The following is a 27190-nucleotide window of genomic DNA, read 5'->3' on the forward strand; positions in this document are numbered from 1 at the left end:
ACCACAAAGCAAGGGAGGGAAGCTCCAGACCTCATTAGGAATTTTCCTGAGTCGTCCCAGCAGCTTTATACACGTATTTAAAAAATTTTTTTCTTTTCTTTTATTGACAATATTTTAACATTTACTTGCACATATTTGTGGGGTACAGCATGTCGTTTCAATACGTGCATATACTGCACAATGATTCACTTGGGGTAGAGAGCAGAGTTCCATACACAAATGTTTTAGGTTTGTAACAGAACTACATCTGCCACAGTCTGAGTCCCAACAACGAACAATAAATTGTCCAGCCATGAGAATTTACGAACTTTCTTTCTCTTCTTGAATTCTTCAGCTTCTCCTTTTTATCAGCTGATTATTTAGCTGGTGTGGGCTACAGCTATGAGTCATGAAGTTCTTATGAGAAACTGTATCTGCAGAACAGAAGACCTAGTGACCACCATCTCCCCCTCTTCCTTTCTCCCTGAGGACAAGGCCACAGGATTCAGAATCCTTAAGAAGGAGAGCACTGATAAAAATTAAAATTTCTGTCTCCTTTTTTTTAGGGCACTGATTTGCAGGAGGCAAATGAAAGTAACCACAGAAACAATTCAGTAATAATACTGAGAGCTTAACTCCCTCCCGCTGGCCCACATCGATTTTTGTGTGGTTGTGAGGTTTTTGTTTTTGTTTTTGTTTTTAAATAATTTATGATCGATATAATAATTGTACATATTTGTGGGGTACAATGGGATATTTTGATACATGAATGCTTTATGTAATGTTCAAATCAGAGTAATTCGTATATCTACCATCTTACTATTCATCCATAAAAAGAATGAAATTCTGTCATTTGTGGCAACATGATTGTGAGTTTTTAACCTGTTTAATCACCTTTGTGAATTCTAAACCATTATCCTTACAGCCAAAGGCTTAGTATGCAAACATATGCCTCAATCCTCAGAGAAACAAAGGACAGAAGTTGAGCAAGACTGTGAGCCTGCACAAGGCCTCAAAGCTAGGCTGTAAACTTCACAGTTTCCAACTTGGCAGCAACTGGCCAGTGTTCTATTCTCCAGCCGCTGCAGCCAGCAACTCCTGAAGTCCCAAAGTTAGGGAGAGGAAGGCAGACCTGGCCTGGCAGGAAGGCCATCAGCCAGTCAGATGGGCCCTCAAAGCCTCCCAAACAGCACTGCAGACACCATCAATCACTCCCTTCCCTGCTAGTTTAAAAATGAAAGCGCAGCAGCAGGACCAAACATCAGATCTAAAAATATCAACAGGAACTGTTCCATTGATGCTTCCTTTTGAGACCATATAAATAACCTGCACAGACTTCAGAAAGCTCCTACCTACTGTGGCTCTTGCGTCCAGCATCACACTCTTTTCAGGCAGTAGCACTGACCCCCTCCAGTGCCTATGTCCCTAAGGAGGTGGCAGGTGGGGCAGGCTCACGGGGACTGGCCTAGGTGGGGGGCAAGGGACTCAGAGGTCAGGGCTGGCTGTGAGGCCGACTAGCAGCAGTGCTATGTTATGTTTATTTATTTGGCAAACCCTAGGTACTGTAGTGGTCTATACAATCCCCCCGCCACTTCAATCTCTCCAGGGGCTAAAATTAAGAATACTAGTAACAACAAAAGGGATCTTAAGCTATATTGAAAGAGGTTGGTAATAACAGGTTCTTCTGCTTTGGGTGTATGTCCTTGGCAGTGGGTGAAAGAGTTTATAAACAGCAAACATGAGGGAATTAAGGGGATTAGGAATAAGGCAGAATCAGGAAGTTGGCACAGTTTACTTTGGTCCCTGGATCCTCATTAAATACACGCCTCAAACTTCCTACCCCTCTGCTGTGCAATTCACATGCTATTCCACCCCTTGCTTTCTTTACTCCATCCTGAGGGCTGCCATCCCCGAGGGAGGCTGGGGTGTGCTGGATCTGGCTCCTCTCGTGAGCCATCTCCACCCCCTCTGAGGAGATGCAGCAGATGTAGAGGACAGCATTCCCTACTGGGCTTGCCAGCCTCCTGAGGTATCAGCAAGCTATGTGAATAATCTCTGTGTCATGGGGCCAATGAGGATTAAGGAGACAGGTGCATTTTAACTGTTCCCTCACAGATACACACGTTCGTGTTCCACCCAAATGAATGACTTTCCCCTCCCCACCTGGTAGATGCCCCAGAAATGGGCACGGTAGAGCTGAGGTATCGCGTCATTCCTAATGAGTACCTGCCTCATACGGGATAGGAGGTTTTATTCCAGCAAAGCATTGACTTCCCTGAAGACTCATCAAGCTGATCTGATGAGTTCATCAAGACTCCTCCCCCTTCCAGGGTTGACACCCCCCTCAGCTTTGCCCCCCATTGCCAACCACAATCTAGCAACTTCTCTCTAAACCCCAAGCTAACCTTTTTCTGAGAAAAAACAAAAGCAACTCTTTACGACTCATATCATTTTAATGACACCAACAGATGGTGACATTTCATCAATAACCCTTCTGCTTATAACCTACGGATTAGCTCCTTTCTCCATCTGCCAAAGTCACCAGGCAGGCAGTGCCACTAGCAAATAGCAGAAAATAATTGTCTGTTTAGATGCATAAGCTCTAAACACACTACTGTCCAATGCAAACAATTAGCTATATTGTATGGCTTCCAAAAGCTGCATTTGAGGTGGCTGTTGCTAGGGCAGAAATGGACTAGAAGAGACTATGTTTCAGGTTGTGCAAACAGAGCTCTCTGTGAGGACTTCGTAGCCTCTTGAGGGTCAAGTCCTGCTATAGGGAAATACAGGAGCTCAGAATCCTAGTGTGGATTCGAGAGGTGCCCCAGGAGCAAGGCTGTCAGCATCCTTTAGGTGAAATTCTCTTTATTTTCTTGCCAAGTGAAATCTCACTCTGGCTCAATAGGCAACAGCTTGCAAACTGGTTAGAGAAGCAAAAGAAAAAAGTACCATTTCAAGGTTGGGGCCCTTTTTGTCTTTGCCCAAGTGGGGGGTGCTAGCACATTCATCAGTCTAGCCCTGGGGGAGAGGCCACTGAGGTTAGGGCAATGATTTTCCAACTTTTTCTGGAGCTGTGGCATGCTGGCTTTGACCTTGGGACAACCCACCGTTACCTCCTAAAATTTCTGCACCGTGTTCACAGGAAACAAAACAAAGCAAAGTCACCCAGAAAGAATTCAAGTGACTTTTGATATAGCGTTTAAAGTAGTTTTGCTGTCTGCTGGGTCTCTATAGAACCCAAAGAATTGTGCAAAGCCAGGGCCAGCAGTTAGTGCTTTAGGGCCTTGTAATCCCTGATATGGAAAACCTGAGAGGAAAACTCATGACTCCAGGTCCCCACATGGTGGGTGGTGCATTGGCGGTCAGGTCTTAAAGGAGTCAATGCAGCACGGTGGGAAGAGTAGGTGGAGAAGATCAGGAATCCTGGGTTCCAGTTTCTGCTCAGGCTGTGATTCCTTGAGCAGTCACCACCATCACCTGCGAGCAATCACTGAGCACCTTTAGGTGCAAAGCAGTGCGCTGAACTCTAGGACTTTTGATTTCAAGGAGTCTTGGATTTAAAAGGGGAGACAGAACAGAAGACTCCGAAGACTTTATTATTTATCCAGTTACAGGGATGTTGCTAGGGTGTGTGGCAAGAGACTTCTCATTGCTCTCCAGTATCCATTCTGCTGTTTATGAACTGAATTGTGGTTCCCCCCGCCCCCCCCCCCAAACCCACATGGTATTGGCCTGCTGCAGTAAATAGAAAGCCCACTTTTACCCAGGCCTGGAATAAAGTCTCCATTTTTTAGCCTTCCCTGTGGCAAGATGTGGCCATGTGATTAAGTTCCAGCCAATGGGATGTATCAGAAGTATCCTCTGCAGCTACCTGGGTGTGTCCTTCCTTCCTCCTGCCTCCTTCCTGCTGGCTGGGATGGAGACATTTTGGCCAGAGCACGAACAGCATCTTGGCCCATTAGGTGGAGGAACAATATACAAGGGTCTGAGGTCCTGATACCCGTCAAGAGCCATTCTAGCCCTGGATTGCCTATACTGACTTGAGAGAGACATAAAATTCTATCTTATTCAAGCCACTGTTATTTTGGGTTTTTGGTTGCTCACAGTGGAAGCTTAGCCTAACTGATCCAGTGTTCTCTTTATGAGGACTCAAGGGAGAAATATTCTCATATCTCGGCACCGGAAAAAGTCATGCTTTCTTCTGAGAAACTTAAAAAATCATAGAAATACTGTGAATCAGGTAATTGATAGTATTCTTTCTTTGCTTTGTTCACAGGGGAGTTCAGAGCCAAATTTGTAACCCTCATCTAGCAACCAGGACTGGAATCTGTGCTCCCTTTACTCCAGTCTTCCTGTTTTCTTTTCCTTCTCATCCTTTGCTGTATTTTCTCAAAACTATTCATTTTATTCTTTTTCATTAGATGTATTTTTTGCAAGCAGCCTTGAATCTCTGTGAAACAAGGTGGTGTAGACCTAGGTATAAAACTAAAACTCTTCAGTGGTCTCACAGAAATTTTGGTATAACTTCATCAGATTAAAATCTCTTGAGAGAAAGAGAGAGAGAAGATATTATTCTAAGTGACAACCGGGCCACCATCTTCTAGGACTCATTTATCAGTACTAGAGGTTGAAAACAAGAGGTTTGGACATCAGAACACTTCCAGAGAATAGAAGAGAACAGTTCCAGGGGTCAGTCGCCATCTACTAGGAGACCTCTGGATCAATCAGCTTGTTTTTATTTTTATTTATCTAGTGGATTCCATTTGTGGCCTAGTATAATGAGAATCTATTCAGATTCTTTGCATGTGCATTTTATATACTTTCCATTGGTGTGGATAGTTTGCCCCAGAATAAGCATCAAGTCTCCAGTGGAGAGACCTGAGCTTGATCCACCAGTCCAGAGGTTGCCTCTGAAGCCTGAAAAGTATTTCTTGGAAGCAACCCAATTTTTCATTTTTGCCTGTAAAGGGCACTGTGCAAGATTCCAGTGTGAAGATGAGCCCACTTTAATGCATTCTCTTCTGTCAGAGAATTAAAATGAACACCTGGGAGGAATCTGAAAATAGGCCATCTTCAAGTTGAGTTGTACTGACTGGTAATATCACTTCATCACCAGTGCACAAGGAGCAATCTCAGAGGGTCACCTGGACCTGCATAGATCTCCGCTCAGTTGGGGTTTGCTTCGGGCTGGAAGTGAGGTTCTTACTCCTGTATCTCTGTTCACTTCAGAACGTAGAAGTGCCACCTCTTCTCACTGGGGAGCCCCTCCAGTGTGGCATGATGCTGGATAAAAATAAAATGCCAGCACTTAAATACCTATGTAAAAACATAATTTATTTACTCTAAAACACTGGCACACTTCACTGCCTTCTGGGACCCAGCAGACCTTAAAAACATGCCATTGTGAGGCAGAGCTTTTTTGTCCCTGGAATGTGTCAATGTGGGACCACCTTCCTGTAGAAGAACTTGTCATTCAATTCATCATATGGATAATAGTAGATCACTAAAGACAAGCTGCCATTGTAGACCTCCGCAATCATTTGGAATAGGAGCTTTAGCCTCCAAGAGAAGGAGCCCCAGAATGTTAGACTTGGAAGGGTCCTGGCTTGCTGAGATCACCCCCCTCATTTGATGGATGAGGACCCTGAGAGGAAGTGACCTGTGAAGGAAGGTCATGCAGTGCCAGGCCAGCTTGAGTGACCCCTAACTTCCAGCTCAAGGATCCTCCCCCATTCCACACTGCCTCCTTTCTGTAGTCCTAAGAAATAGGTATGAATGTGCTTTACATGCAATTATACCAGGCTTCCCAGCTTTGTTTCGTAATAAATTTGACCTATTAAAAAAAACTAGCTATAACAAATGCTAAGCATTTAATTGACAGAATTTTCCTCGAGCCTAAAACTAATTTTGGGTGGTTTGGATGGCCCACATTTCTTTACAAAGCTGGTAAGAAATATCTGAGCGTTGCATTTTTTCCATTTTCTCAGAGTCCTATAACATCCATGGCAGCACTGAAGGTGGGATGAAGGCAGATTTGTGGGTGTGTGGCAGGAGGCACCACTGTCTCCTTGAGTGATAATCTCCAAAGTGCTAGGTACAAACTTATAAATGAAATGTAGGTGCTGATAAGACATCAGTGAATATCAGGACCTCTAATACAGGTTTAGAAGAAAGACTTGTTCTTTAGCTTCTCTGCCCAAGAAAGAAGTGCTGAGATTCTGCCCAGGTTTGTTGTAGGAGGAGGTGGCAGCCAGGCACACTAATGGCCGGAATAAGAGCCTGAGGTTTCATGTGCATTTCATTGCTTGATGTCACCCCTGGCTCCCATAACTGGATAATCCTGCACTGGCTACTTCTAAAATGGATATCTAGGGGACATTGCAGAAGAGGGATTAAGCGCTTGACAATAATAAACTTGCCAGGGGCTAACTTCAGCAGGAACTGAAATAGGAGGTGGGTTATTTTCAGACTCCAGCGTTCAGTGTTCAAAGGCCAGTAGAGCGTCAGAGGAAGCATATGCACAGTTAAATAGCAACATCTTTAAACAAGGGGCGATCTGCTTTTCCTCCTCCCTCCCTCCTGTTTCATTACTGAAGCATTAAAAATACTCTCTTTGACAAAGGAGGCACATTTCATTTTTCTAATTAGGTTTCCTTGGGAACTTGTGAAAAGGTGTGTATATCTATACAGTGAGTGCATGGGAGGCTCCCAGGGAGAGAAGGAATCTTGAAAGTGCCTTACCTACTTAAGGGCCGGTTGGAGAAGGAATCAATAGAGAAAGACCCACTTTTCATACGGTTTTCTATCAAATAGGAAGCCAGACACGAGGCTGTCTTAAATATGAATTCTGTTCCAGAATGTCGTTTTACAACATTGTTGTTATAAAATTAATTGAGATAATCCATGCAAAGAACTTAGAGCAGTATTTGGCACACAGTAAACATTTAAACACTCAAAAAGTGTTACTTATTCGTATTTTTTAAAATAAATATTTAGGAAAATTTCTTCAAAGACATCTAGGAGAAAGAAGTTTGGCTATGTAAACTATATAATAAGATTTTCAGCAAAAAGTTTCTATAATTCAATGATTTGACATGAAAGTAGAAACTGCAATAATTGTGTTCCTCCATCTGTCCACCTATCTGATATTTATTGAGCATTCATTGACTGTAGTGATATCAACAATCTAATTTCTTTTTCTCTTATGGAATATGAATAAGTAGAAGGCCTTTGTAAATAAGATGAAAGGGAAAATTCCACAGCCCTAAGGAGAAAATACTATTTTATTTCAGTAGGTAGGCTTTAAGTAGACTTTCTATCAGAAACAAAGCTTCTAAGTAGATGGCAAGACTCATAATATTGTGACACCTTGATTCTGTGTTTTGTGCAGAGCTAAAAACAATAGTAGAGTCGGAACTCTTGAAAGTGACATTACCAAAAATGCACAGTCACACTCTAAAACAGTGAAAGGCTCTGAAATCAACAACTCCTTGATAAGTCAAAGGTGCCTCCCAAGAAACTGTAGGGTGCTCTCGTGTGTAAGCTTATGTTGTGTCATGCTTTAGTACAAAGGAAATGCCTATAAACTCCCAACCATAAACACTGGCTGGCGTAGGGACAGCATGTTGTTCTCATCTCCATTTTTCCTAAGTGGATTGGCTAATTAGTGGGGTCGACATATTAATGGCCTACATTAGGTTAACTAACTACAGAAATAGAACACTATGCTTGAAATCGGAGTGTGGAAAGAGAGGCCCATAAAAATATTCACTACTGGGTTGTGGGTCATCTTGGTCTTACAGACCCAAAGATCTGAACTCAAAATCTCTAAGTGGCACATGGAAAATGAACTTTCGGGACCCCGGTACTGAAGTTCAGGACTTGCCAGACAAGGTGTGCTGTGAGTCACTTCCAAACCACACGCAGAATTCTGGGATGGTTCTCCTAAGGGCTCTAAGGCTAAGGATAAATCTTCATTTGCCTTTCCTCCTTAGATGGGAAATAAAATCAGAAGAGTCTGAATGAAGAAAAACTAAACTGTTAGACCAGGTAGTGGAAAACATAGAGTTGCATTTGGAAAAGTTCATTTATTCAACTCTAAGATTTGAGTCCTTATTGACTGTTACAGACTGAAAGTTTGTGTACCTCCAGCTTTCCACCCCCGTGTGGCTATATGTGGAGATGGGGCCACTAAGGAAGTAATTAAGATTAAATGAGGTCACAAGGGTGGGGCTCTGATTCAATAGGATGAGTGTTCTTATAAGAAGAGACATCAGAGAGCTCTCTCTCTCTCTGTCTCTGTCTCTATCTGCCCTTCCCCATCCCCCATTGTCCCCAGTGTGTGCATGCACCAAGGAAATACATAGTGAGAAGGTGGCTATCTATCTGCAAGCCAGGAAGAGATCCCTTGCCAGAGACTGAATCTGCCAGAACTTGGTCTTGAACTTCTAACCTCCAGATCTATGAGAAAATAAATTCCTGTGGTTTAAGCCACCCACTCTATGGTATTTTGTTATGGCAGCTTGAGTAGAGTAATACACTGACCATGTGAATACTTATCTTTTTTAAAGATCTTACTTTTAAACAGATTTTTTTTTTTTGGCTTTGAAATAAATCAGTGTGTTCACTTAGTGTAATTTATTTTTAAATTGTTTTTTTCCTCACTCATTCTTTATTGAGTCTTAGAAAAATCTCTGTTTTTGTTCTCTTGATTTCTCAATGTCTTTGCACTTTGTATTTATTTATTTATTTTTTAACCAACATCTCACATTCTCTGCACTCTGTTCTTATCCTCTATGTTCCTGTCAATCACTTTCCACAAGATAAGTCAAAAAGGCGTAAGTTAAGAAGTGTCTCTTTTTGGAAGGAAGCATCATCTGAGACATTTGTCTTGCTTCTATATGAACATTGTAAATCAACAGAGTTGACATTTAAGTAGAAAACAGATTTTTAAAAAAGTGATAAATCATTACCTGCTTGGTGGTAGGAAAGAATTCACTCCCCTTATAATATCATCAGATAGTTTGTTTAACATATAGATGTGAAAAAAATCTAGAATCAAGAATTTAGCACATTAAATGCAAAATGGGAAGGTTTCACCCAGCAATGGCAACCTGAAAACAAATCAATCTTCTTCCTGTACAAGACTCTGAACTGAAATCAAGGTTTTAAAATATTTTGCTGTTAGGGATGAAGCTGTCTGGGTCTAGTTTTCCAAGAAGCCAAGAAACCATTTTATAATAATGCCAAGTGGCATTTGGAGAGTCTGGAGAAGCGCAATAGTTTTTCTCCACTTTGCTCAGGCGATTCTGAGGTGCAACCTACAGACAGGATGGATTACTTTCTGTATTGCTATTGTAAATTGTTTTTTGTACAGTTTTCATGGGCTTTGTAAATCTTGCTGATATAACTCATAAAAGATTTGTCAACATAAAAGCTAACTGGAGAATTATTAAAAAAATAGTTAAAAAGTCATTTTCATGGTCTTACTATCAATTGGATTAAAATTACTCACAGGAACAACAATATTAATGCTAGTATTTTTTTCCAGGGTAATGGAGTTCTTTTTCCTTTTTATTAATAGTCAGCCCTTAATGTATTGCATGTGAATAATTAATAGACATTCTTCAAATTCCTTCAGAAAGCACAATGACAAACGGTCATAATTAACAGCAAGATTCTCAGTGAATACATAATTCTTTGTCAATATTCAAATTTAGGCAGAAACTCAAGAGTCTGATCTGTATCTATTTCATTTTTAAATGTGTTAAAAGGCCTTTGAGTGCACCTTAAGCAATTGGTAAATATTATCCAGGTCATCAGATATAGGAACTGGACCTCAACTTTTCCTTAAAAAATATATATGTGTAGAATGACAGAAAAACTGTCATTTCCTCCAGGAATGGAACCCATGTGTGAAGGCCCAGTCAGTAAAACACCTTAATTTTTGCTTGGTTTAAAATTTGTGTTCGGTTTTCTCTGACACTAATGGGTTTCTTTTTTAAGGCAGTTATAGTTCCAACATTATTTGGAACTTGAAAAATCCAGTCTGATGGAGGATCTTTTGATAGTCCTATTTCTTTCGCTATTAGGCCTTGGCCTCTCTCCCCCAGCATTGGCTTATGCCCTGGGTGGGTTAGGCACAGAGACACACCCCCACTTTCCATCAATGCCTCCATTCCGTGGATGTCAGAATGCTCTTACTATACTTCGCTGATGTTCCAGAGATGGAATAATCTCATTAGTGGGGGAAATGCAGTCCTTGGCTGTTTTTACACTTTCAAAATGGTGCACCCAGCTGTTATACCTAATCATTTAGAATTTCTTTTTGACTCATAGGAGAGTTTGAGGTTCCCAATTCCTGTGTTAAACTTCACCACCACTAAGAATGTAAATGTTTGCTCACTAAAGGTAATATTTTAGGAAGAAAGACATCCTATGGATTCCAGGGACAATCTGCTCCGATAATCTTGGAAATCCCTATCAGAGCTACTGTTCTTTGACCAACATTGATTACAAAGTCTTCCAAAGGAACTCTAAATCCATAGCCTCAGGTTACAACAACAACAAAACAACAACAACAATCTGTAACAAACTGTTGACCTGCACAAAGATGCTTTTTTCCCAAACCACCCTCAGAGATCTAAATTTGATAGTAGGAAGATATTTTTAAGCATTTAATTTTTTTTAAAGGAGAAATTGAAAATCACAGTCACTTCCATTCTCATCCTTCACTGAGTCACATAGTACTTGAACAATTTTTAGCAGCACCATGAGGCTTTATAAAAGTGGATCTTAAAAACTCCACTGCGTTTAGGCAAAGACAATGCTAGGGAGAAATCAGTCAGGGATGAATTCCCTAAAGGAAAAAGGAAAGGCTTAACATAGTAAGGTGATATTTGAATTGTAAAGTGAGAAAAATAAGAAAAAAGCCTGCATTTTACACATTCTCTGTCTCTGTCTCTTTCTCTATCCATTTGCCATCCATCTGTCAATCCATCCATCCATCCATCCATCACATTCCTAGGTATGTGATTTTCTCATGCAGATCTGTCTGCCCACTGGTGCATCTGGGCAACTCTTTATCAAAGCAAGGACAATTCCGATTTCCCTAAGGACAGAGAAAAAATCTTACTGTTGGAATGAAATAAGAGACATAACACATAAAAAGCCATCTCATGATACATGAAAATGTAGGACTCTATTTTAAAAAGTTAGATGTTCAGATTTCAGAATCTAAGACGTTTGCAAGGCACTCTCTTTCTACCCTCTCGGTGTGTATATTTTGAGGGTTTTGACATGTCATAGCAGCCAGGTTTGTGGCATATGTAGGCCAAATGTTGTCATCCATCTGCCATCTAGACTGGCAAAATTAAAATGTTAAGAAAATGCTGGGTTAAGGGTGGGGCAGCATATTTCTTTGAATTGTCTTTCAGATCTGGCTAAATTCTCAACACTGAAAATTTGGGAAGATTGGTAAATTCTCGGCAGCAGCCGAGGTCAGCTTCTCAGTGTTGAAATTGACATTACGGCAGCAGTCATTGGGAAAAGCTCATTAGCACTAAGCCATTTAAAAGTCAAATTATTTCTTGGTTCCACAGAATATACAAATAAAACAAAAAACCTCCTGCAAAGGGGCTTGCTTCCTCTGTGAGAGGAATATTTTAAAAATGCTCTTCAGTCTCTCTGCTCTCTCTGCTTCCACCATCTTGCAATGTGAGACCCCTGGGTCACTGTTGCCACCACCAGATGGACTTTGGACTTCCCAGCCTCAGAAACTAGAGTTCTGGTCAAGATGGCAGAATAGATGGTTCCCAGCGTCACTCTCTCCCACAAATCAACCAATTTACAACTCTAAAAATGTAACATCAGCCAAGCTGGGGCCGTTGGAGCTCAGGGCAAGAGGAGGAGAAACCTATGGAGTTCATGAAGGTGGGAGAAACCACAATGAGAGAAAGAAAAAACTGCTCTGAGCATTTCGGGCCACGGCTGCTTTAAGGCTCGAGCTGCTGAGCTCATGGAGCAGGAACCGGCAGAAGCTGCAGCTGTGCCCTTTAAATGGAGTTACTTGGAGGTGGCAGGGGAGAAGAGGGCCTTGGCGGCCCCCAGGACAGCAAGACCACTAATAAGATTCCTGTGGACCCACGCAGGAGCGAGGAGCCAGAACAACTGATAAAAAGGAGCCATTCAGAGGCCGGTGAATCATTGCATGGGACCGGCGCAGGGTCCGTCCCATGGGAAGTGTTTGGAGCACGGGAGGTGGGGGAGACGTGTCCACCAGGGGAACACTGGGACACAGCAAGGACAGCTGATCTGCCCCCCAATCAGCACAGGACCACTCAGAGGAGACTGGTCGGGAATGCAGAATTGCTTGGGGTGCAGTTTGATGAAAAAAATCAGGCCCAGATCAGAGTTTCTACACGACCCAGATCCACTGGGTCTCTGGAGAGCCAGAAGTACTTATAAGGTCAACCTTTAAACCCTGAGATGCACAAAAAGCCTTCCCTAGGGTACAAGCAGCAAAACAGCAATTTAGCTCAACAATGCAGATCAAGTACTGGTTCTCACAGGAAGTCCCCCCATTTTAGAAGTAAACAAAGGACAAAAAATTAGTTCCGGCCCAGGCACACCACCAGTGCCTTGGGGCCTGCCTGGGAACAAGAGGCTTGGATCCGGGCACTGGACCCCACTCCCCCATCCAGGTACACTGCCAGTGCCTCAGGGCCCACTCAAGGCCCAAGGCATGGAGAAGGGGACCGGACCCCTCCTCCTACAACCAGGCACACTGTGCCAGTGTCTTGGGGCCCACCCAGGGACCTGAGGAATAGATATAGGGACTGGATCTCCCTCCCACAACCAGGCATACCATGCCAGCACCTCAGGGCCTGGCTGGGGACCCGAGGCATAGAGCTGGGGAACAGATTCACTCCACAACCAGGTATACTGCCAGTGCCAAGGAGCATGCCAAGAACATCACCTCCACGTGGGTGGCCCCCCACAGCCATCACAATAACGACGGCTGCAGCAAAAGCAGCTAGATGCCACAACCACCCCGCAGATGGTCCGCCAACCACTGGAGTGCATGGACACAAGGAAAGTCACCAGCAGATATAAAAGAAGAGGACGTCTCTCTCCACAAAGCCCATTTCAGAGTGACAGAAGAAGCATCTGCTCTATGATAATATTGGGGGACCTGATCACACCTCTCAGCATTGGACAGATCATCTAGGCAACAAATCAACAGAGTAACCATGATTCTTTCAGAAGGAGAGAAGAAATCTAGGGCAATTAGAGGGGGGAGGGAGAAGGGGATGGGGGGAGATTGGACAAGGGACATAAAGAATAATTACGATATATAACAATATTTATGCTAGTAATATTGATTTGATCAACATACCTCAATGTTGAACCCCCAAAATATATATAATCAATTTTGATTCAATAAATAAAATAAATTAAAATAAAAAAATAAAAAATGAAAATGCTCTTCATTGCCAGGGAAAAGTCTGTAGTGGAGAAACCTCTCAGACATGAGGTGTCAATGTGAAATTAGTTCACTTGTAAATAGGGTTTTATAAACAGAAGGTTAATTACTGAGACAGGCTAAACTCTCAGGAGAGCACCAGTGATGATCGTGTGGGGCATGGAACTCATAATCTCCATTAATAAAGCTGGGATGCACACCTCATTCTTCATGTAGCTTGATAAAAATGCAACTCAGGAAGAAATAAAACTAACAAAATAGAAAGGCATCGAATCATTTCTGTGAAACTGTGCTTCAGGTGGCCTGAGTATCCCGCTTTCACATCTTTTTTTCCTCACTCTGGAGTCACAGCCCTAATTCCCCCATTGCCCCCGTCTTTGCAGCCTGGAGACTTCAGCATCATCTACAACTTCCTTTTCTTGATTACTTTCTACGACCAATTTTTACCAATTCTTCTGAATTCTGGCCCATAAATAGCTCTCAAATCCAGCTATTGCCATTCACACCACAGCCAATTCTTGGTCTAAGGCCTTCCATCTGGGCTATTTAATAGCCATTTAAAAATATTTTACTAAGTACTGCTAATAATAGCAAACACCTATGCAGTGCTTACTATGTGCCAAGAACTGTTCTAAGGGTATTTGATCCTCACAACATTGCTAAGATAGACATTGTTGTTATCCCTGTTTCACAGAGAAGGAAAATGGAGAACAGAGAGGTTAAGTAATTTACCCAAGGTCACACAGCTGGCAAGCAGCAGAGCTGGGATTTGAACTCAGGTGTTCTGACTCTCCAGAGTCTCTGCTCTAACAACTAAAGCATATTGCTTCTGTTTTAATTTAACCCATTATTATTTTTATTGCTATTGCATCTTTTGAATAGGCAATATAGTTACCTGGGTCAAAATTCAAAAGCCACAGAAGGGTGCGAATTGAAAAGCTTCCCTCACACTCCAGTTTCCCATTGCCCAGGCCTCTGTTCTGGAAATAATCAGCACGACCCAGTTTCTCCGATAGCATCCCAAGCAAATACTTATATGTTATTTCCCTTCTTTTCCCTCCAGTGTACATACAGTATACTGGATACAATTTGGCATGTTGCCTCTTTCACCAAATGTGTGTTGAAGATCATTCCATATCAGTACGTGAAGAGCTTCCACATTCTTTTATTTTTTTCCTTCAACACTGTAGATGGTCAAAACTAGGCATGGGCAAACTTCTCCTGTAAAGGTCCAGATAGTAAATATTTTAGGCTTTGAAGTCCACATGGTCTCTGTCACATATTCTGCTATTGCTTCCTTTTTTTTTTTTTTTTTTAAAAAAAACAAACCTTTGTAAATGTGTAAACCATTCTTGTTTCAAGGGTCATACAGAAACAGGCTGCAGGCTTGCTTTGGCCTGTGGACCACAGTGTGCCGATCCCTGAACCAACAGGTTCTTGCCTCACCTCTCTGTATCTAGTCTTTTTCTAATCTGGCCTCTTCTTGACCATTCTAAACGAGCTATCTCCCTATAAAACAAATCTGATGCTGCCACTGCTCCCTTTAAATCTTTCATGGCTCTCCACTCCCAAGAGGGTGGCGTCCAGACTGCTCAGCAGTGCATCCCATGGCCTTCATGACCTATGGACTTCTCATGACCTCCATGTTTACTGCACTGGTCCAAGCCACCATCCACTCTTTCCTTGAACTCCTGCAGTGACTTCTGGCCCCACTATTGCTATAAACTCTTCTTCCCCCAAATCCAATCTCTACACCGCAGCCTCAGGGATCTTTTACAAGTACAAATCACACCTGGGTACCTCCAATGGCTTGTTGCTGCCCTAGAAAGAAGTCAACTTCCCTCCCGTCACACTCTACAAGGCCTGCCAGCTCTTCTCAACCCTGCCCTTCAACCTCATGCTACCATCCCCTCTCCCATCCTTCCCCACTCTCCAGCCACATTGATTTTTCTGTTCCTCAAGCAAGCCAAGTTCATTTCTGCCTTTGTGGGTGCTGTTTCCTTGGGGGGCTCTTCTCAATGTTCAGTGTCAGTTCAAACACCCCCCAGTGAGGCCTTCCCTCATCTCTCAACCCACAGGGGCCTCTCCTGCTTTCCACTGCCTACCCTGATCTATTTCCTTCCTGGCCCTTGTGGCTGCGTCTAATCACATTGGTTCTTATTGACAGTCTCTGCTCTGCTAGAACGTGTGGGCGTCTCTGGTGCCCAGTACATTGTCTGACACATAATAGATGAACAATACAAATTTTCTGATTACATGCACACTTGAAGAATTTCAGCCAATTTACCATTTCAGGTGAATCTCTCCTTACTCCTCGCCTTATATTTTAGTCTCCAGTTCTAGCATCTTTCTCACCAATCACTGAACATGAATTTCCCTCTGAAGGTTTTATACTTTTGCACATGTTGTCATTTAGGTTATTTCTTCCTTCTCTGAGGGACAAACTCCTACTCACCCTTCAATACCCAGCTCAATGCTACCTTTTCTATGCAGTTTTTATACCTCTCCTAGCTAGGGCCAATATCTTCCTCTCGGGCCCCCAGAGCACTGTGTACAGACCTCCATGATCACACTGGGCCATATTTATTTACCTACCACAAATATTCATTGAGGGCCATAGTTAGTTACCTACATCAAATGTTTATTAATTGATTTATTTATATCCTGAATATCCCAATAATTATATGCATAAAACCTTTTCATTTTACCTCAAGCTACTTTAGGGAAAGGACACCTCGAATGGTGTTTAAGTGGCAAGTATGGACACATAATGTATACATCTAGCATCTTGCTCTGTGCTAAGTGCTTTATGTACATATACTCATTTAACCCTCATGAGAACCCTAGTGAGGCAGGTACTATAATTTTCTGTACTTTACAGATGAGGAAACTAAAGCTTAGCGAGGTTAGGTAACTTGCCGTGGTTGATCTGGAATTCACCATCAGGCTGTCCTTCAGCCAGCCGTGGTGGGGTGGCTCTTTGAAACCTATTTGCTCTGAGCTCTGAGAGTGTTAGGGTGGTGCACAAATCTGTCCTGTTTCCCTGCATTGAGACCTGGGGGCACAGCTGTGCTTGGAAGGTCAGCTGGGACTCTCTTGCTTGCTTGAAGTCAGGTCTTCCCTTGTGGGGCACAGATGTCCCTCTGCCAGCCAGGTGGAATGGCACAGTGATGAGGCTGCCCTCTGCACACCTGTGACTGTGCCATCCCCAAGGGCAGCCAGATGTCCTCGGGGTTCTGGCTCTCACTGCCACATGCTGCTTATGCATGTGGACACAAGCCACTCTGCTAGCTCATGCTTGAGCTAATACGAAGGGACCACAGGGATCTGGGCAGGGGTGCGAGGAGGCCAGAAGGCAGAGGAGACAGGGCAGAAAGAATTGCAGTCTCTTTATCCTCTGCTTTAAATGAAGACACTTGTCTTCCATATTCCTATCAGGGAATAAAGGGCAACAGGTAACAAGTAGCACGTTTTTTTTCTAAGAAGCCCAGACTGCCTCTACTGCAGAGTATTTCCTGTTACAAAGGAGAAGAGTATTTCCTGGAATATATTGGCTGTAGTCCGGTTTCTATTTGTGGGCACTGTATAACCTTTCAGCTCACTGGGAATATTTCATCAAGACAGGGGTTTTCAAACTTTAGAGTAGTGCTACTCAAAGCCTGGCCCTTGGGCCAGCAGCATCAACACCACCGGGGAGCTTCAGATTCTGGGTCCTACTCCAGACCTGAGAAATCAGAATCTGAATCCCCTCCCCAACCCGGGAATCTGTAAGCGCATTAAAGTTGAGAAGCCCCTGCCTGATTAAAAAACAAGTTCAGGGCTCCATGCCCTAGAAATTCTGATTCACTTGATCAGAATGAAACCCAGAAATTCAACAAGCACCACTGGTGGTTCTGCTGGCTTTTTGAGCAACGGTGGCTACAGGCAGTGTTGTGTGGTAGAAACAGGGTAGGCACTGTATTTAGACAGTCCTGAAATCAAATCTCAGCTCTACTACCTACAAGCTAGGTAATCCTGATTAACTAATTCATCTCACTGAACTCCAGCTTCCTCAACTATGCAGTGGAGATATTAATGCCAACACCTCCAGGTGTGAGGCTTAAAGGTGACAACATATGTAAAGCGCCTAGTACCAAATCCATGTCACATAGTAGGTGTCGGATAAATGTCAGGCATTGTAACTACTGGTCAACAATAGGTGTTAATTTCAACCACTGGGACAGGGAAGACCAAAGGGGGCTCACTGAGGTGTGATGGCCATGGTTTCTCTGTTATTTAGTCCTGACCTTAAAGACACAGAGCAAGGATTAGACCTCAGCAGCTATCAGTCTTGATCATATGTTAAAAATCACCTGAGAAGCTAATTAAAATTTCTAATTTTTAGGTGCTGCTTCCCAGAGATCCTGTTTCATCAGGTCTGGGGTATGGCCCAGGGATCTGTGTTTTCATCCCCAGTAGATTCTCACGCATGAGTCCTCCAACCTCACCCTGAGCAACAGTGGCCTAGAGAATATGTGTATTCGTTCAGTAATGTAGAGCTTGACATGTGGGGCCTTAGGATGGTATTGGGAATACACACAAGGATGAATAAGACCCTACCTGGTGTCTGCTCAGCTGGGAGCTGGGGTCTCCAAGGAGAATATAGGGTCTGTGCTGCCATGCGAGGACGTCAGTAAGAACAGCAGCCCACAGGGGTGATGGAACAAAGCCATACCTGCGCTCCTGCGGCTTCAATGCTGTGGGAGAGATTTCCGTTTTGTACAGGTTCCGAAGCATCACTGGGTGTTGTCATTTCAACTTCTGTGCTCGTGCTGTTCGGGAGTTCGATTTTTTCTGTGACATAATTTAAACACACACACAAAGAAGCAAATGGAATCAACGGGGGTAAAGAACCATAATGAAAAGAACGTCCTAAAGTGTTGGACCTAAGGAGAGGACAGTGGTGTCTGAGGGGCGATAAGGCCCAGGGCTTGTGTTGAGCCAAATGGCAAAGGACTTTTACCTTTCTTCCCCATGCCTTTTAGTGTGCTGCCCCCTCCCCTCTTTAATAGCTCTCTGGCTTCCCACTCAGGCACAACGTCTTAATGTGAGTGCCTTATCAGCCCCCATGGTACGTCCTTCTCTAGTCTAAGCAAATTTACCAACTAGCCATTCAAGAACAGGGACACAGACATTTTAAAACCACAACCACACTTAAACTACACACTAGTGTTTATACCCAGGACCACACTCCTTAGATCTTTTCTTACAGCAGGATCTTTCCTTTTGTACTGCACTCTGGAAAGGATATTGCCTAGGGCATCAGGCAATAGACTTTACTCTGCCATTACTGGGCTGTCACCTTAGTCAGGTCCCCTCCTTCCTCTGGGTTTCAGGAACCTTATCTGTGAAATGAGGGGATTCAACTGGTTGACCTGCAAGGCCTGTGGCTTTCACCTCTAATTCTCAGGCTCAGTGAGCAGAAACATTTTCAGTGCTTAGGTGACCATGGGGAGGGCAGGCTTGGGAACCTGGCCCTTCTCAAAATGCCCGAAGAATGGTACCTAGCACAATCCACACTTGAGTATCTCATTGCAGGCCAGGCAAGGAAAAGCTGGGCAAAGAATAGAAGACAAAGTCTGTGTCATTTCTGAATAGGAGAGAACATTTGGCTAGAGCGAAGCCATGGGTCAGCAAGTGCAGATTCAAGTTCTCCTCTGAGAGTTGAGAAATGACATTAGTGTAATGGTTAAGCACTGGGGCTCTGTGACATTGGGAATCAGACAGGCCTTGGTTCTACAATTTACACTGTGTGACCCTCAGCAAGTGACTCAAACTCTCTGAGATTCAGTTTTCTCCTTTGTAAAATCAGGGTAATGATAACAATACTGCTGCTACTTGTCAGGGTTGCTGGGCTGCTCACAGAGTATCAGAATATGTTATTTTCCAGCAACTTAAGAAGAACTAAACATTTCTATCGGGGTGCTTAAGAAAATAATTTGAGTTACATAAAAATGTTGGGTTTGAAGTGGTCAAATTTTGGAAATCATAGGGAAATGTTTATGTTTATTTATCTGTGTAGATGTGGAATACAGAGGCATAAATAGATCTAAATATGGAAAGCCAGAAACACTCAAATTTACTTTATCTTCTCATGTTTTTAATTGTTTTTGTTAGTTTCCATGTTGTGTGTGGCTATGCCAGTTTATCTCAATATGCTTGATTTGGTTATTTAAACTGAAAAATAGTAAGTACCTTGGGGAATATTAAAACTCTGTTTGGGGGCACTATTGGCTGAAGCGATACAACCTTAGGATCAGCCGGCAGTGGCCAAACTTGACCCCAGCAACATGGGATACTGGATACCAAAACGGAGTTAAGGTGTCCAAGAACAGACGTGAACAGATGAGAAGAAACTACATACCAGGCATAATACCTAACCCAACTATGCACATCTTAGCTTATGAAATGATTTTACATGGCAGGCTGAGGTCTCATCACTGAAGAAAATATAAAAATAAATCTTGGACTTACTTTGAAAAGCATGGATTTTAGACACACACAATTTTTTAGCTATAAATTTATTTAGAGACCCAAACAATATTGGAAGAATCATTGGAGTTATGTGTCCTACCTCCTTACAGAAGATTAAATCCAAGTCTAAGGTCAACTGATCATTAGGAAGAGCCTGGGACTGAACCCAGGCATCTAAGTCTTCTATTTTAAACTACCTCATTCTAGAAAAGAGAAATCAACAAGTTTAGCAGAAAAAATAGCTTATGTAATTGAACCTAAATATCACAAGCAAAACTTAACCCATGCAATAGACTTTTCTGGTGTGACTTTACACTTTCATAATGCTAAAGCAAAATATGGTCATTATAAAAAATTTGCCCCTGTTCATAGAACCATAAAGACACAGAGAAAAAATATATAATTCATAATCCCAACTTTAAGACATAACTATTGTTAACATTTTAGCTGATTTCCTTTCAGTTTTTCTTTTCACACTCAATTGAATCTTGACTGTTTCTTGGCTAGAAAATTTTCCTGAGATAGAAGGCAGGACAACAGGAGAGGCAGAAACTCTTCTCTTATGTATTTTAAGGGCGACACTGTTGAATTTTATCTGCAGATAATTTTAGTTACTTGGGCAATAGCTTCATTTATAGCATAAATCCAGATTAGGTTAAATTTAGTTTGAATTTAGAATTAGAGAGCTATATTATAGTTACAGACAGGAGAGGAGAAACATCATGTTCCAAGTTAAAAGAAGATGCCTGAATGTCACAATCTGGTCACACCGGAGTGCTGAAAAGGTCAGCCAAGAGAGACCCGGGCTGATATTGCTGAATTCTCAAGAAAGGAGAGGCAGCATCATCTCGAAGAGTCTCTGCCACTCAGTTTGGAGTGGCCAAGTGATAATTTCGTGGGTGTGCCATAAGCAATGCCATGGGTATAAAATCTGGTTATCAGGCAAGAATTACCGAAGGGGGATCTTCACCTTTGGTTAAGTGTGTATGTGTGTGTGTGTGTGTGTGTGCGTGTGTGTGTGCTCTTTATGTGGAATCCCTGAAATAAAGTGATTTTCTTCTACTGTTGCATGGAGATGCCTGGTTCAGAGCTGGTTTTATTTCAGGCTCCTCATAGAATCATTTCACTGTCCTTGGACTTCTCCTAGAGTTACTGGTGACATTCTGTGTCTATTCATGCCCTGTACCCACTCGGGGAAGGAGGACGTATTTCCTGTCACCCAGGAGAGGGCTGAGCTGCAGGGTTCCGTGTCTGCACTGAGTCCTGCCGCTCTGCCCCCTCCCTGCCCCCCAGGCAAGGCAGGGATGCAAGTCTCCCTGACTCACCCACGTGATTGGCAGCCCCATTCTGCCTGTCGTTCTCATCCACCTGGCATTTCTTCTTGGCAATCTTGTGGAGAATTGAAGCCTTTTCTCGGAACCTTCCTGAAGCAAGAGAAAGTGGCGGGAGAAAGACCGAGTAAGGAGGAAAGTAAAGAGACAGGCTGGTGGCACGTGGGGAAGGATGGCCAAGCAGGTACCTGGTCCCTCAGTTGAGCTTCGCTATAGCAGTGACCGCCCCATTCTGTCCAACCCAAATGGCCTACGACCTGCGGGAAGGGGACTTTCTTACCTTTGTGGATTCTTCAGCCCAGTTCTCTATTTGAGAACCTCCAGCTGCTGGACCACAGCTGAAAGGCTTGACTTGAACCTCTTCCCTCCCCTCCCAGTTGCTCACAAAATCCATGGAAGAACCAAGCATCACTGAAATTCCCCCTACTGCTGCGATGTATACAGGTGTAAAGACACCCTAGAGGCATGGCCATTTAACTGGAATTAAATGCTCATCCCACGTCAGCTTTTGACAATGGGCTGGGAAGGAAAGCCAAGCCCAGGGGTCCTTTGATTTGACTTGTTTTCAAACATTTATCATAATTAACGTTGCAGTTTCTAAACGAGTCAGGAACATGCATCACAGCTTACTAGATCAGCCGAGTCAGCTGCAATTACAGCATCAAGGAGGCAACTGATTCCAATTGGGGATTTAGGGCAAAGAATGATCAACTGAGCACAGCAAGTAATGTCGGTGATGAGACGCTTTGGGAAAGGTGCCAGGAAAAAAATACCATTTTCAAAGTAATCATTTTAAACAGCTGTACCACAAATGTAATGCTTCATTTCTTCTTCATCATTGGCATAATTAATGGGTAAATGCATGCAACAAGCACAGAAAAAAAGCATGCAAAAGTGTACAGGTTAGAAAAACACAGCACATTTCTTTCTTTTTTAATCCTTGAGTTTCCTCCTTGGGAGCATTCTAGGTACAAAAGATTCTCATTTTAAACTGACTGGTTGTTGCCTAGATTCAGTATTCTGAGTCTCTCAAAACACCATAACCCCTACAATTTTCCCACTAGGCATTTTTTGTTGGCTGTATTCTCTAGCAGCATATTAACAGGGGATCTGATTTTACTTCTCTAGTTAGAACTGAACCAAACCAAACCAAACCAAAGTCTTTCTTCTGGAGAATCTCTCCTCCTAGGATGGGACATTTGATTGGCATCCACTAGCCCTCCCCTCCTCATGGATGGGAGTCATGGCATGTGGTCATAGTGGTGATTTGTGTGACTGGTTGGGAGTGACAAAACCTGTAAACTAAAGGCAGATCAGTTGACTCCAATGGTGAAGGTGACACAGGATAGAGCCCTTTCTGCTCATAACTGCAATCATCATAAACCCAGACACTTTGCTACAACAGAGGCAACTCTAGGACACCAGTACGTTAGTCAAGGCAATGAATGTGCATCACAGTATACGCTCTCAAAGCAAGTAGGAAGGGAAACATCACACAGAGAAAAGGAGGTCAGTATGTGGCTTGGGCTTCATAGAAATGAGAAAGAAAGATGAGGTGATGGACACGATGTTCATCCTTGAGGGATGGTAAAGGTCACCATTAGTTCACCATCCTGGAAGGTAGTTTGAATTTGGCTGTTTCTATTTAATCTCCAAGCGAAATTCTGAGAAGAAAAGGGGAAGGGAAAGAAAGTCTGGGGACTAGGACAAGGAGGAGGTAAAAGAGAGCAAGAAAGAATTTTAAAAAGAGAACAAGAAGGAATAGGAGGAAGGAGCAGGTAGGCAGGGGCTGTGGTTGCCTGGAGGTTGCGCAGGCGGCACGGGCACAAGGCACTTTTCTGGCTGTCAAATCCAGTCTTGTTTGAGGACGAGATAAACACATAATAAGAGCGATCTTCCACACTCTGCAGCCTTAAGCCTAAGGAGGGATTACTTCTCATGGAAGGCTACTCCAGGAAGTCCTCCATCATGTGCTTTTCAGACCAGAAGAGAAAAAGGGAGGTTCTGAAACTTTAGTGAAGATGAGGCTTCTACTCATAAGACCGTTTTACTGTGGTCCCAGGGCCAATCTTTGAACTCAGACCACCCTGCAGATCTATGAAATAAACATAAAGTAAACATTTGCTATTTAAAAAATTATATATAAAATAATAATAAAGCAGGAAAGCAAATAAGCCTGTGGAAATAAAACCTGAAATAATAACCCAATCCAAATAATGTCCTAAAGTCATGAATCATGACAGAGAAAATATTCGATAGAAACCAGCTAATCAATATTGTTTGTGGCTGTGAGAATCTTTTCAGAGCTCAGATGTATGCCAGAGAGAAATGATAATAAAAGGGACCCAAAGCATGTAAGGATGCAGTCACTTCCTCTGTCAGGAAGCATCTTTCAGAACAGCATTGGCCACTGTCACTCATGGGCTGCTTTCCCCAAATTCTCCAAAAGAGGGTTGGGAGAACAGGGTAGGAAAAGATTCTAGAACTGGGATTTTCATAGGTTTTCAAACATTTTCAGCTCAGTGAGGTTATCTAGGCTGCATGTTACTACTTTTTCCACTGCGACAGCCCCTCAGATTTTCTACGCTATTGGGGAGTGGCCTTATTTGTTTTCTCTTGGGGTCCAGCACAAGGGGTCCAGCAGTATGGAGGAGCAGTGCAGGCTGGTTGGGAAGCTGTCTTCACAGACTCAACTTCGTCAATCCCACCTCTTCCTGCCACCGTTCTTTGCTCCACTATCATGACCTGGCAACCATTCTGCATTCTAAGTGCTGACAACGGCTGCCCCATAGCCTGAAAGGACTTTCCCTTAAAGAGTAGTTTCTAGAAAGGCAGCAGGCAAAGGCCCACCTTCAGGATTCAGCACACATGGTGCTCCTTGAGGGTTGCGGGGCACAGCCTGACAGAGCCAGGTGTGCTCATTCCAGTCCATCAGACACCCCTGACCTGGCCACAGGGTGCCTTTTGAGAAATGCTGTGAAGATGAGGCTAACAGGACAAGTGTGAGCATGAGGTCCCCAGAGCAGAAGCCAGCACAGAACCTATGATTTTCAAAGTGACCCTCTGTGCCTTGAGGGAAGAAGATGTGGCACTTCAGGACCTGTTTAGCCCAAAGTCCCGAGCTGGGAAGAGCAAGCAGGATTTGTGTGTTAGGGACAGCTCAGTATTGTGGTCAGATGGATGTGACTTAGAGGCAGGAAGATAAAAGCCTCAGATACAGACCTTGGTGGTAAAGGGATTGCTTAGGTGTTTTAGGCACAGATTCCATGCTGTCACAAGGGGTGGCACAGAGTGACAGATCTAAGAAACAATTGTGTAACTCTGTGCCCAGTGATAAAAAATCAAGATTTTGAGTACTTTTCAAGGTGAGTGAAGGAAGGATTTTTAACATGTTTTATTTAAGGCAACTTTAAAATATATAGTCTTTGTGGTATAAGCTCTTAAAATGTTGTATTTTTATATAGCCACAGTTACGTGTATAGTTAAAAATCTCAGAAATAGCAAACTCTGCTCAAATCGTGAGGCACCTACGTCAAAACCCAGTACACAATTTTAATATAGTTTAGTTGGTCTGAAATTTGCAAAAGAGTGCCAGCTGAGTGTCCTCAGGGAGTATGTGCTGAGGGGGAGGGAGGGAAGTGTGGAAGGAAAAGATCCAAGCATAAGGGCCTAATGTGAATAAAAACGATCCTGAAAAACAACCAGCAACCAAAACCCTTGACCGAATCATCCTGACATAGAACAGAAGCGCCACGCTGCATCGCAAAGCAGACTTTGGAGGGTCTGTTCGCTCAAAGAAAACAAATTATGCTTCTGTTCACTGTTAATTAATTAAAACAGCCCCTTGGAAATTCCTTCACATCTTTCCCACCGAGCCTGTAACAGGCAGAGTTACAAATGGAGCCCTTTGGGATGACAATCAGATTAGCTCCTGGCAGCTACAGAACGTTCTGGGCACCTGCAACAAAGAGGGGGCAAAAGAGAGAGATAGATGCAAAGGGAATGGCACACACGCCTCAGTGAATAGACTGTGGTTTGGGAGAAGAAAAGAAAAAATGCAACGGAAGGGGAAACTTGAAAATAGTCTTTTACAATCTATTTTTGTGTTTTCAGTTCTGCCTTTTTTGTCTTTCTTTGAAGTTTATGGCTTGGCAGGTAGCTTGAAAAACAAAAGTGCAGCTGAACTTTCTTCCTGTTTGTTCTTTGCCTTTTTTTCCAAAAGCATAGACTCAAGTCAGGCAGCTAGGCCATCATCACTCTGAGAAGGCTTGCGACAGAGCTGATGTGGCACCAGGGGTTGTCCTGGGCTCCTCTCTGTATCTCACACCCCTCATGTCATTCATCAGCGAATTCGGTGTCTCTATTTTCAAAATATTTCAGAATCTGACCACTTCTCTCTCCCCAACTCCACACCCCCCGCAGGCCAGCCAGCATCAAGTCTCAGAGAAACAATTTTGCTGGTCTGTGTTTGTCCCCTCTACCCTTACCTCTCTGTCCCCCAGGATAGTCTCATCCCAGTGTCCTTAGTGATCAGTAAATCAGATCACACCACCCACTTCTCTGTGCAAAATCCTGCAGTGACTCCCCGGGTCTAACCGAAAGCCAAAGTCCCCATGAGATTCTGTGCAATGAGATGCACCCCGACCGCCTTGACCTGTCCCCTACCCCTCTCCTTGCTCACTCTGCTCCAGCCACGCTGGCCTCCTTGCTGTTTCTTGAAAGCACTGTGCACTCCCCATCTCTGGGCCTTGGCATTGGCTGGTCCCTTCAACCTGGAATATTCTTCTGCCAGAGAGCCACAGGCTCTCCCTCTCACCTCCTTCAAGTACTTGTTTGAATGTCACCTTCTCAGTGAGGCTTCTCTGAGCAACCTGTTTAGATGTGCGGTTCTCTCTCCAGCATTTCCCACCCCCAGCTTATTTTCTCTAAAGCAGTTATCATTGTCTAATATACGACATCATGATTACTATTGATTTTTGCTGCTGTCCAGTAGCAGACAGGCTCTGTGAGGGCAGGGATTTTTTATCAGGTTGCTCCTTCTGTACCCCTAGCACCCAGTGGGGCTCCGCAAATCCTTGTGTTCATGGTTTCTGGGCAAGTAGATGAGGTCATAACCCGTTAATGTTCTTCCTGTTGGCCAGTGACCCAAAGTAACTCTGTTCAGGCCCTCCCGAGCCCATGGCCCCAATGGGGCTGGGGGTCCACCCATGGGACCCCAGGAACTTTCTAGAAGTAAAGAGGAGAAAATGAGGTGCACTAGGGGTTTACACTCTGGAGGCGGAAGGCAGAGGGGTACATAAGTTGTTACCCCTTCTGCATATTTCCAGGACCAGCCAAAAAGGAGGGCGTGGAAAGGAGGCTTTGTGATGAGGAGGTTCGATGAGCATCACAGAGCAGGGCAGGGAAAGCTGGGCTTCAGCTCCTCTTTCTTTACTGGGCTGCTCCTCACTCATCAGGGCCTAACTCAAGGCCCAACCCGACGGCATCTCTACTGATACCCACACCCCTCCTTCCCAAGTGGAAATCCATCATTCCATCATTCTCAAGGCACTTTGATTGAACCTGGCACAGCCCTTATCTCAGCTTGCTGCCCACACCTCTGCTTTCCCCACCGGAGGGCAGTACTCTCTGGGGAAGGGACCCTACCTCTGCCATCTTTGTTTCCCTCTGCAAGTGTCTTAGAATAGTGCTTGGCACATCATAAGCATGCACTGGACTGCAATGAAATCTTTGCTTTGATCAGCTCCTCTGGGAAATCTGAGCTTCCTTTCAAACCAGTTCAAGTCACAAACAATCTTCCATACTGCAAATATGAAACTTGTGCTATGTATTTGGTTAATAAGATAGATCCAGCTGGTGCCCTTGTAGAATTCATAGCCTGGAG

At 43.5% G+C, this 27190-nt stretch overlaps 1 protein-coding gene across 2 annotated transcripts in view; it reads right to left on the bottom strand.

The window, feature by feature from the left end:
- Nucleotides 1-27190, bottom strand: part of SLC24A2 (solute carrier family 24 member 2) — a 270174-nt gene that overhangs the window by 17599 nt on the left and 225385 nt on the right. For both annotated transcript variants that reach the window (XM_063081228.1, XM_063081227.1), the window contains 2 exons: nt 21301-21399; nt 18177-18295 (listed from right to left, as the gene is read on the bottom strand). In XM_063081228.1, coding sequence (XP_062937298.1) covers nt 18177-18295; nt 21301-21399 — 218 coding nt within the window. The remainder of the gene's footprint in view (nt 1-18176; nt 18296-21300; nt 21400-27190) is intronic.

This window comes from Cynocephalus volans, chromosome 16 (genome assembly GCF_027409185.1).
Source record: "Cynocephalus volans isolate mCynVol1 chromosome 16, mCynVol1.pri, whole genome shotgun sequence".
NCBI classification, from domain to species: Eukaryota; Metazoa; Chordata; class Mammalia; order Dermoptera; family Cynocephalidae; genus Cynocephalus; species Cynocephalus volans.